This window comes from Coturnix japonica, chromosome 8 (genome assembly GCF_001577835.2).
Source record: "Coturnix japonica isolate 7356 chromosome 8, Coturnix japonica 2.1, whole genome shotgun sequence".
Lineage (NCBI taxonomy): Eukaryota > Metazoa > Chordata > Aves > Galliformes > Phasianidae > Coturnix > Coturnix japonica.
In genome coordinates, this window is record NC_029523.1 from 11,074,423 (window position 1) to 11,087,075 (window position 12,653).

General features: G+C 37.2%; 1 protein-coding gene across 3 annotated transcripts in view; it reads left to right on the forward strand.

Moving 5' to 3' along the window:
• Positions 1–12,653, forward strand: part of DPYD (dihydropyrimidine dehydrogenase) — a 319,673-nt gene that overhangs the window by 251,546 nt on the left and 55,474 nt on the right. For all 3 annotated transcript variants that reach the window (XM_032446240.1, XM_015870373.2, XM_032446239.1), the window contains one exon: positions 6,192–6,334. In XM_032446240.1, coding sequence (XP_032302131.1) covers positions 6,192–6,334 — 143 coding nt within the window. The remainder of the gene's footprint in view (positions 1–6,191; positions 6,335–12,653) is intronic.

The window sequence follows — 12,653 nt, forward strand, 5'->3', positions numbered from 1 at the left end:
ACATACATATATATATATATATGGTGTATATATATATATATACCATTGGCACCCAATGAATACATTGGCTATTGCTGAATGTTTACAGAGACCAAACAGTGGATGTGAGCACAGTGAAGTGGTGGGTGGTATGTTTCAGCAGTGGTGACAGCAATGCGAAAGGCAAGCCATGTTCTGGATGGCCATGTGGACTTTAATGAGTGCAGTATGCAGACTCTTGTTCATCAGTGGTGAAAAAGCATAGCTTACAGTGGTGACTATATTGAGAAGGAGTGTTTTGTAGCTGAGAATTTGCTTTGCCAAATAGTGTTACTGTTCCCATTACATCTTTTGTAAATTCCATGGAAATAAATAGGAGGCACTATTTTCAGAGCAACCTACGTAAATGCATTCACTGGCCGTTCTGAAGAATATGCCTGCTACACTGTTTCATTAAACTGCTGCCTTATCGGGTAATTGTTTAAACATAATGCCACAGCACTATCAAAAGGAAAGGTGAACTAATGGCATTTGCAAATGTCAGGGATTATCTTAACACTTTTATTATAGTTTATAAAAAGTAGGTTCAGGGCATTCCATGGCAATTATTTCCACAGAAATTGGTTATTTAAATAAATTGCTAATTATCTGGATATGACAGTATTGAAAACCCTGCTAATGAGTTATTTGATAAGTGTAGCTTATGGTGGCCACCTACAGGTGGGAGAGAGAAAGAACATACAGAATAATTGCAATCAGAAGAAATGTCATGCAAATGAATTTTTTAAAATCCTTATATCCATTTCCCTGGACTGCGTACAGGTTCAGGTAATAAATATATAGATGGTACTTTGATCACCAGTTTGAGGCAACCCACATATTTGGCACAAAATTTCTTCAAATGATTAGGGTTCTAATCACATTTTCTGTGATTATTTCCTAACCCTCAAACTTCCTTATCTAGTTGCTTTCTGCAGGACTGAACTGATCATTTACAGTGCCTGAACTTTCCCAGATCAATTTCCTGGTGTAAAGCTTTTTCAACCAAATCTAGTATTTGAAGTTATTGGCTTCTGTTGTCATTAGCTCTATTAATTTTATCTGTCACGGAGATAACAACATCAGCTGTCTTCTGAAAATGCATTTAGAGAAACAAGGAGAGTGATTTTGCTTAGATTATTCAGGGGGTTTGTTTGTTTGTTTGTTTTTTGTCTTATGTTGGGGTTTGGTTTTTTTGGTAGCACAGAGTTTAATGAAAATTTATTAAACACAAATAATGTTGCTTTTTGTATCAGCTTAGTTTTCTTTGTAGTATTTGCAGTTTGTGGTTTAAATTTGATATTAAATTTGTAAAAGAGAACACTGGTATATTGTAATGCAAATTAAAAACAAATTTCACTTTGCAATGTACAGAATGGGGAGAATTATGACCAGAATTAATTTTTATTCCATTTGGTAACCATAGATAATAATATTTGCTCTCACCAAAACATGCCAAAGTTGTGAGTGTCCTTTTCCTGTAAACCTGTCCATCTTGTAGATGCAGAGTTTGATAAAGGCTATTCAGACTGTTTCAAGATTCAGATTTTATTAATCTGAACTGACTCACCTCAATTCTGTTGGTTGTGGAACACTTCTACCTAAGCTATTTAGAGCTGTTGCAGTTATCCTAAAGACTTTAGACTCCAGATTGGTGCAGAATTCTGCAAGTGACAATGCAGCCTAGTGCTGAAGATTACTGAGAATGTTTGGTTTTTTTCCCCATGGGTGAATCACTGGGGTCAAGAAGTTCTAAATTGTCTTAGAACTTCCAAAACTATGGTGTTGCTTGAAGCTAACACTAGGTTTCTCACTGAAGAAGGTATTAAATTTGGCTCTCAAGCCTCAACAAGTGGATGTTTTTGGTGCTTGGCAGAACTGAGTCCTACAGAGACTCTAAGGAATTATGAAGTCTTAATAAAACATGTCTTCTGGCATTGGTAAAGTGCTTTTTACTTCCCAAGGAAAATTAAATGATCAAACAAAGAAGCAGGCTGAATACCTCTCATCAGTTTACCATCAGCCTGCTGTCCTTAGGACAAAAGCAGCGCTGCCTACCTGTCCTGAACTGGGCAAGGTGTTTGACTGGTGTATGTTCTGCTTCTGCTTTGCAATGTGTTTTGCCTCTTGACTTTCCTCTATGTCAATCCCTGATAGTCATGACAAATCTGGTCTTTTATTCAAACAAACAAAAAAAGATAAACAAAAAGGAACAAACAAAAGCCTACTTTGTTTTACAGCAAGAAAATGGATCGTGGACGTTTTCATTATGCAGTTTCTCATTGCTTAAGTCTTTATGTAACAGTATTTGTTCCAGATGAGAGACTTGAAAGAGTAGTGTTCAACATACAATGGCATAGCATCTCCACCACATAATTTTGTCTTCTTTTTTTCAAATCTCATCCCTTGTTTTAGGTTTGGATAAATTGATTTTGTTTATTAAATCTCATTACTTTATAGCAAGGCAAATGATAAACATATCTAGCATCTGGTAACGCTGCTATCAGGAGAGTACCATACCAACAATTTTCCAGCTTCGGGTTCTTAACAAGTGAAATTACAGGTCTCAACATGTCAAACTATGTGGAGGATGCTTATTTTTTAGTATGTGAAATCTGTTTCAAATGTGTGCTGTATTTGGATCTTTGCTTCTTAAATACCACTGGATTTATCAGATAACTTTCTGTAAATTTCCTCCGCTACTTACAACTCCTTTAAAATTTGCCATTAAATCTCCTTTATTTCACTTTTAAAAACTCCTTCTCCACAAATCTCTATAATGAAATTTATTACCTTGCTATGATAGTCCAATGAAAATGCAGGAAAATGAAAACTCTAGGTCAAAGTTACTACCCACTTTATTTCTATTTGTTTCTTTCTTGATAGCTTGGCTTTGCTACACTTTTTTATTCTTTCTGTAATCTGAAGTTTTTCTCACCATTTCGCTTGCTTTCAATTTCAATCTGCTAGTGCAAGTAAACCACATCCAGAACAGTGTTTTTATTATGGAAGGGAGGCTCCTGAACAGTTGATCAAGGAATGTCTAGGAGAATGGTTGTGATGTTTGTGTGTTCTGTTGTGATTTTTTTGTATTCAGTACACTCAAATGCTAAAGAAAAAAATGCTGAGATGAATGCTGAGATGAATGCTGACATCTCAGTCAACCCTTTGATTGTCAGTAGAGCCACTTATTTGAGCTCATCAGAAGCACTCCTGAAATGTTTTAGAATTAATTTAGTTGAATTAGAGGTGAATGGAATACTTTTGTACCAATTTCTCACTAACCTACTAATCACCAAATGTAAGTAATAACTTGTGTTTTGGATATCAAGTGCAGCTAGTTCTAAGAATTATGTATTCCTTAAGAAATTCTAAGCTTCTTTGCCACGTCTACTAGGCTTTGTCATATCAAGTACTTGATTTCTTTACTCTCATTGAAGGCCTTTTTTGATTATCTATTGTGCTGAAGATGTAAATAAGCTGTCATTTGTTCCTTTTTCTTCACTGACCATGGTACAGAGATCTTCACCTAGGTGAAAAGGTGGCTAATTTAATCAGACTGACGAAAGGAACAATTATATCCTATAAATGTTTTCTTGTGGAACTCTTTCCTGGGGGATATCATTTAGGCCACTGATCTAAAAGACTTAAAAACTGATAGAATGCGAACTCTTAGAGTTACATTGCAGTTGAAAGAATATAAACCTTCATGCCTCAATCCATATGTCAGTTTTAAACTCCTGCAGATTGGGAAGAAATTTCCCTGTAGACACATAATTTTTGAGTTAATAATTTCTGAATTTTTTCACCTTTGTGAAAAGTAACTACCACATCACAGTGAGATTCTGGAGTAGCTGTGTCAGTGCCTGAAAGGAATATAGTAAGTCTGATACTTACCTGTGGCCTCAATTTCAAACACAGAAAAGTTTCACAAACTGATGTTTTTCATTGATATTATTTTAATGCTCCAGGCTGTGTAGTATATGTCTTAGCATGTATGGCCTCTGAAAGACTTTACAAGTAAATCCATCAGAAGTAACACCCAGTTTACATTTTTTATTTTTTTTTTTTTTTTTGTCTCAGATTTTCTTTAGGACTGGTCCATCAATTCTGTTGTAATATTTGCTGTTTGGGTACTAGCATTCATCCTTCTTCAGAGTATCATTCTGTTCCTTTCAAACTCATTACAATTGATCTAGCTCGAATGATGACAAATAGTCATTATCATCAAGAACACAGTTCCTGTTTAGCTCCAGCTCCATTCTGTCATCCTGTTTGTAATATACTTTGATTCCTTATAGAGTTTTTTCTCTCTTTGTGTGTGTGAGAGAGATCTGTAATTTTTATGAGATAGTCTTTAGTATCACCCTCAAAACTTAATGATAGTTGATGTTGGGATAGGCTCCCCGATGAAAAAAGATTGCAGTTTTTAAGCTGAAAACGTCACATCCTTGTGTAGCCTCTGTTAAAACAACAGGAACTATCTATGTAAAGACTATAAGTAGTCCTGATTGCTGGCATGGGCACTGGAGTAGATCTTGTGAGTCCTGATAGCAGATCAGCAATTGAGAAGTGTCTGTCCTAAGAAAGAAGAAGATACTGTTGTTCAAGAAGGCAGTCTGTTGTTGAATCCAGTTCAGGTGTTGATAGTGACTGCTTAGCTGAGCTTTTGAATGTGAATGTTCATAATACTGATGGGCTAGGATAACCTGCTAATTCAGTGTTGTCTGTTAGAGCTGCAGTGAGGGGCAGTGGTATGTTGTAAAAGGCAACGTGAACTGAACACAGAGTATTTTTAATGGTTAAGACAAACCAAATTTCCATTTTTTGCCATGGAAAAGTGACCTGACAAGTCTTTACTAAACCCAGCTGGCAAACTGTGGTGCTTCTGCTTCAGAAAAGGTAGAGAAATAATGTCAGCACAGTTAGGTTGAAGAAGGAAGTTTTGCCTGAAAAAAAACAGGGACACTTGTCAGACATTTAAGCGGAGTTGTGATGCATTATCTTATATTTGTTCTGTCCCTGCACTACTTAATTTTGGTTACTTCTCCACTTGCTTTGTTCATTGCATTAGTTTTCTTTCTTTCTTACCCTTTGGTTATTTGCCCTTCTAGAAGGTTAAATCTTTAAAGGTTATAACAATACCCATGAAAAGTGTTCAGAAGTATTTTACATCATAGCATTTCCCCAATTTACCTGACACAGTATATTTCCATTTCCTAGTGTAGGTTGACAGCCAGCCATTTCCTCTGGGAATAATGTATCCCTCCCTTAAACTACAGTGTTGTTTTCCAATGACAACATAAAATAATCCTAAAAATTCTCTATATATTATGTAGAATTTTTAAGAACGCAGGAATTTTCCAGAGAAATCCCAAAAAGCCTAAAAATAACTTGCTAAATGTATCAATTGCCTACATCATCACGTCAGTTAACAGCATCTATATGAGTATTTAAAATAGTTGCATACCATCAATAGGCTGTAGCCAAAGCAGATACATTGTGACTTTAATCATTATCCCTCTAGATGTGGCAGGGAGTTGTCTGACTCAGCCTCTGTATAACATTTGAAAAATGTAAGCTGTGGCCTTGGAGATTCAACCATAAATGAATTTACTCTTTTGAGCTTCTGACTGTCATGTTAATAGTTAAAGGGATCTTGCTTAAAGGATTACCCGAATCTACAAACATTCAAAGGGAAAACACATTAAATGACAGATGAAGTGTCAAGTGCAGTGAAATGGTGCTTTTAAACAATTTTTAGTCAGGCATAAATAAGCAGGATGTTTCCTCTTACTTGCACAACATACGTGTTCAAAAAAACCTACCTGATTCTTTATGTAGTAGCAAAGATCTATCTTGTCTACAATGTACAGTAAAATATTGCTTTCTGTCTCAGATATTGCTAAGCTTTGTTTTGAGCAACAGCTAAAATGCTGTGCAGCTTTGCAATGTTTTCCATATCATTTTGCAATTTGGTTTATTTCACCCACATTCATAATACTTTGCAAGCATTGATACCACTTGAAACCCAGTTCATATCATTTTATAATTAATATAACCTCTACTTCTCATAATTAAATGTTATTTCCTGGCTTTTCTACCATGAGGGATGTGTAAATTACACCGGGGGTGTTATGATGTTGCTAACAAAATGTTCCGTTTTTCTGTAGGAAATGCTATTAGGCCCATTGCACTCCGTGCAGTGTCTGCTATAGCCCGTGCTCTTCCAGGATTTCCCATCCTAGCAACTGGAGGCATTGACTCTGCTGAAAGTGGGCTCCAGTTTCTGCACAGTGGTGCTTCAGTTTTACAGGTATTTTTATTTCTCTAAAACATGAAAATTAAAGTCACTTTAATTACAGCTATAATGTATCTTCCTTTCAAATATTATCATAGTGGTCTTTTTCAACAACTGAAAGCACTTTTCAAGTTTTAACAGTGCTTCTTGCTGAAAGAGATTCATTTTAAACAGGAATTTCCACATGAAGACTTTGGATGTTACAATACCAGTCTGGGAAAAGGCTGTCCATGAGTATGTTATTGCTTTTTCCTACAATCTGTAGGATTTAAATTTTAAACATTTCTCCCTTTTCATACAAGCAAGGCTTACACAGTGTTAAGCTTGAGCTGTTCAACCATCCTTTATTCTTGTTTTTTGTCTTCTGCTAAGAGACTTCTCGAGAAGAGAGGTATGTCAAAAAACATTACTTGAATCCCACTGGGAGTCCATCTAAAGTAACTTCTCTTAATCTGGGAGTCTATGCCTCTTAAGCTTGCTTATTGTAATAGAAGGTGCAGAGTTGCACCTCCTGTATATGTTGTTGTCATTGCAGGCCATTATACTGAGTATGGTTTTGGATTGCACACAGTGATTGAAGCTGTTTACATTGCTGGATGGGTTGTTGTGAAGCCCTGAACAAGCTGGCTTGGTTAGGTAGTCAGTGTCATGAAAAGGAATCTTTCTTGTGAATGTGGATACCAGAAAATTGGCTGGAAATCAGCCCCTTATCCATTCTAATAGGTATGTCAAGGTATCATTGCAGCATATGTTAGACAGATCAATAAGGGGTGCGTGGTAGTTAAGTTATATAGTTATATATAACTTTATTTATATATATTATAAACAAACATTATACAACACTATATTCTGGTAGATACTTGTCCCCCTCCATGTGGAGTTCCCACCAAAGACAACAGCAGCTGTGGTTATTGGTTTTGTGTCACTGAATGGGATGACTGGAGTGATTTCATTCTCACAATCCACTTCAACATTAAAAATTAGATTCAGTGTGACCATTCTTTATGCACAGCTATAGTGACTACTGACAATAGTCATGTGATCACTGTATCAATTAAAAGTAATTAAAAATTCTAGGCTAACTTGATATTTTGCTTTGTTTATTTTTTTTGTTGTGCCTAAAGATAGTGTTTTGGGGAGCTATTCTGCTATTCTATAGATTTGTCACATATTTTTTTTTAGCTTTGTTAATACTATTCCCTACCTTTTGCTTCAGAATGCTTCAAACTTCTTTTCCCGTGAACAAACAAAAGATCTACCATTTCTACTAAATGTTCTGAGAGCTTCTTCAATATATGTACTAAGTAATGGTACAAATTGCAGAGCAGAATTTGTCAACAGAAGAGTAGGACTGGCAAGGGAGTGTTTTTAGTGATACCTATTTCATTTCTTGTTGCTAATAGAGCTTCTGTTTTGATGACTTTGTCAGTTACAGTGTTGCATATCTCAGCTATACCACGTAGAACGATTTTCTGTTCTACCTCACCACCCTCGTTGTAAAAGATTTTTTCCTTTTATCTAATCTAAATCTGTCCTCCCTGAGCTTGAAGCCTTATCCCCTTGTTCTATCACTGCAGACCCTGCTAAGGAGTGTGTCCCATTCTTTTCTGTAGCCTCCCTTTAGATACACTATTATTATTTTCTTTGAACTAATGGTTAAGTTGTCCAAAACTAGCTTTCAGAGATTAATCTATCCTGGTATTCTGTGCTTCAGAGAATGGTTTCTCTTTCCAATCAGCCTTTTCCAAAGATGATGGAAAAAACTCTCACCAGTCTAATCAGCTCTAGAACTGATTTAAAACTTCTCTAGATCAAACTCATCCTCAGTTTGAGTGGCTTATTTTTGTTTCTCTGAAGTAAGGGAGATGTTTAAACTTATCTGAGATAAATGGATTCTAAAAGTGCTGTGTATGTAAGGTTCTGAACTAGTTCAATTACATTAATTTAAAAATAAGTCTTTAGAAAATGTCATGCAAGATTGTGAGTATGCCATAAATTTCTCTCCTCTAAGGAAAGGCAAATGGAAAAGTGAGGGAAACAGGTAATTTGTATAGACATTTATACAAGGAATGCACTTGTCTGGGCCTAGACTGAGATATCCATTTGCTGCTCAGGCAAGATGCTTTGTGATAAGCAGAAGAAGGCAACCTCATCTTTGCAAGTTATCTTTGGAACAAGTTATCTCTGAAGACAAGGTCATACAAATAGCTGGCTAATATACTTCTCCTCAAATCCCAATTTCTCTCCTAAATGTCCTTGGTACCAAATGCCTCAGTTCTATTGTCTTGAACAGTGAAAACTCCTGTTGCTTTGACAGGTCACTTGTTAAAGCAAAAGTGATAGACTGGTCTAGAGGTGGAAAACAAACAGCCAGGGCTTTAGCAGTGTGGGCATGCATTCTGCACTCAGCTGTACCAAATGAGAGCAATCTCCTTAACTGCTCCCACCTAAAAACCTGAACCTGCCCACTGACCTTGCTACCACCACCTTATTTCAAAGAACAGTATGTGAATGTGCCCTTGTTAACAGTATTTTAATGGGGTGCAAATTGTCAGTTTTGAACACATTCAGTCTGATAAAATTAAGCAGCGCAGACTGCAGTGATCCATCTTCAGAGGACGGATAGAGAGCCCAGGATGACAGTGCTTGTCTTTGTTTTGCCTGGACAAGAGTCCAGTGTCTTCTCTGTCATGAGAGGATGATGTTCAGAAGCAGGGAAAAGACAAAGGTTTTGTGCGAGTTGATTTAATTGCCATGTGGTATATCTCCGAGTGAAGAGGTTTATGAATAATAAATGTAGCTCCATTAAAACCAAGATCAGGTTTGCCTCTGCAGCTATTCCACCTGTGATCAGTTTTCCACTGTTTGTTTGTTTGTTTTTCCATCTGCTTTTATTTTTAAAATGTGGGAACTTCTTTTCCGCTAACAAAATGGAAATTGTTAATTTTCCATTTACAAAATTGCCGTACACTGGAATGCAAGGAGTCAGGTGATGAACCCATATTTTGATGCATACTCTAACGGCCTCAAGTGGTATTGATCAGGTATGTTAGAGAATGATTCTGGGAAAGAATGTCAGCATTTGCTGTGTGTTCTATCCCCAGCCTTAGAAGGCAGCAGCATTTTAGGCTACTGACAAAAATGTTCATATGTGAAGAAGTTTTGATCAGATATCTAAAGCAAACTGGATCATTGTAATCAGTTGTAGCTGGAATTACAATTTTATACTGCAGTTAATCCATATTATTCCACATAATGTTATAGTGAGGAAAAAAAGCAACACTTTTTTTTAACATTTTTCAGTAAAATGCTGAAGTGTTTCTGTCATTTTTCAGGTGATTCCTTAGGTTGGCAGTTTTTTCTAAGGCACCCAAATCCCCAACTCCTTTTTCAGTACAAGTGTAGAATAAAAAATTAACTCTTGTAGTGCACTCCTTTATCCAATCCTGCATTCCTCATATACACAAAGCTCCAGAGATGTCTGGCTGCAACTTTTTGATGTACAGTTCATTACTATAGGCATCCAGTGGGGCTGAAATATGAGGTTTTTCTATAAGTGAGCTTTTTTTTTTTTTAAAGCCACAATTAATCAAAATAAGATGTATATTGGATTTTTTGCATCTTTTGCGTCATGTATGTGATTTAGCGTGTCACATTGATGGTTTTTCAGATTTTTACAAGGCTTTGAAGCAGACATGCATTTTTCAAAGTCATCTCACTGTAGGAAATTAAAAATAGAGACAATTATAGAAAATTCCAGTGGAAAGAGAAAATGCATTATGGAAAAAGCAATAGAAGCATAAAAATATTAAAGTAAAAATCACTTCACAGTAGCCTGTATGATTCAATTGTAGATCAATATTGTGTAGTTAATGCATTAGCAGTAGAGCATTAATTTGCAATTACCGCAGGTGATCTGATCCTCTGTGTTCTGTCCATTGACATAAATGACCTTTTGTTGAAAGAGATTCTGTAGTCATTATTTCTAGCAGCTGTAACAAAAAAAAAAAAAAAAAAAAAAAAAAAAAAAAAAAAAAAAAAAGAAGGTAGAACAAAGGGGTACTTTCTGAAGTATACATTTTTCATGGCAGAGTCTTTTATTTGGGTATGGAACATTTATTATTTGGGTATGGAACATTTTTGTTAATCTCAAATTTTGGTCATTAACTTGAAAAGAATACATGTATCTTTTCAAGCATATTTCTGCTCTTATAAAATGGAGGACATACCTGTCCCCAGTTTCTCCAGCAAGGGTGTCTGTGAAGCCCTCTACACAGTTAAGACTGAAAATCCACCCATTCAGTGCTGTACCTGTGGTCCCACCTGGGAGAGGGTAGCCATCAGTGTCACCCCAAGCCCTGCTCGTGGCATCCAGCTGGATCAGGGCTGGATGAAGGCAGTGCAGCAAGGCAGTGTGTGCTCTTGCACACTCCTTGCACCGGACCTCCTCCTGCAGGCAGGGAATGCAGTGGGAGTGCCCATGCCCTGGAGCAGCTGTGTGAGGCCGGCTCTGCTTGTGCCCTCCTCTCCTGCCTATTGCCAGCTCTGCAAGGCATCTCAGGTATCTGACCAAGAACAAAACCCTTTCTGGAAGTATTTTCTAGATGGCAAACTACTAGGGATATTTTTGGCTTCTGCAAGATAAAATCTGCCCCCAGTGTGGAACGCAGTTGTTTTTATGAGAATGCTTGCATTTTTTGTAACATTTTCAAGGAGATTTCTTGTTGGTATCTCTTTGGAGCCAGAGTCTCGAGGGATTCAGGACAGTTAGATCATTATTTTTTCTTCAGCAGGCATTTTACTGAAGTTTTTAGCTGGAGATTTTTATATAACAGAGAGATGGCCCTTGTGCATGAATAAACAATTTTCCCACCACAAAGTAGTGGGACATGAACTTTGAGAGAGTGGTATTGTTGTATTTGTGCAAATATGAAACCCTGCAAGGAGCCCTTCTATGATATATGAGGTGTCCTGGGTATCAGAAAATACAAGCAATGTTCTGAAAATATAATCACTAAAATGATATGAAAAAAGTCATAAACATTATGTCATATCTTAATATTTAGATGCTAACATTTTCTCATCCCCAAGCTCAAAAAAAGCCCAAATGAAACCTCCAAAGTAAGTGTAACCTGTAATAATTTACCATACTTTTCCCCATATATATATATATATATAAGGGCTCAGTGATTCCCTGTGTCTAATCTCGGCACTGTGTGGGGAATGTGAAGTCAGGTTTCAGGCTACAAGCCTCAAGCATAGGGTGCAGCCTCTATGGATGGGTTTCTCCTGCCTACCCCACCCAGCCCCTGCCATCTGCACACTGCACTGGGGAGCAAAGGCTTTTTGTCATGTTGGCAGGGAGGTTTTTGTCAGAGAGCTCTGCTGGCCATGGTGACAGAGAACAGGTGTGCTTAGCACCAGTTGGCAGCACACACTTTCTGTTCCACACCGTGGCTCAGGGTAGAAGAACACAACCTGTACAAAGCTGTTCAGTAATGAATAGATTGCCGGATGCAGTAGTGGGCCACCAGAGCTGTATGACTGAGAGTCAGACAGATTCAAGAAATGGCTCTTTACATCTGCCAACAATTTTAAGGAAACAAAATACCACTTAAGGCAAACATGCCTTTCATATGTAAGTCTTTTGATTTAGATAAGAGTATCCTCAGAAACAGAGTTTTAAAAAATACTAAAGCCTGTGTTCCCAAAGAAGCTCAATGTGTTTGTACATCCTTTTGAGAATCCTTAGTCACATTTGAACTTTGCAGCCATTTCATTTGAAATTTGACAGGAGATAGAAATTATTTTACTCTAACAAGTTTTGGGAAAATGATAAAGTCAGTCAGTGGAGAGTATGTACCTGCATTCCTTCACTGTAAGAACGATCACGCTATAGGCTCACCTCCATTAGACCTCTGAGAATCCACATGGGACAGCACTGCCAGGGCTGTGTCAGCCACAGGAAAGGCTTTAATTGGCAGTCACACCTTATTAGACGTCAGAGAACCCAACCAGGAGACACAGACCTGCTGGAAGCCAGGTATCATTAGCTCTGCTGCTCACAGAGCTGCATGCTTAAAAAAGTCTTCAATGGACGTGGCACTGAATGGAGTGGCCCTTCTTGGCAGAGATGAAATTTGCAGTACATGGAGAAACAAAAGAGGGAACAAAGTGCCGTTTGAACATGTCGAAATAAAATCAAAAGAAAAAGGAATGTGGAAGAGAGAGGAGTTGGGACAGAGATACATATAGTGATCCTTCCAATAAACATTTCATTATTTTCTGCTTTTTTCTTTCCTCACTGCTAATTAGAGAAACAAAACCTGTTCTC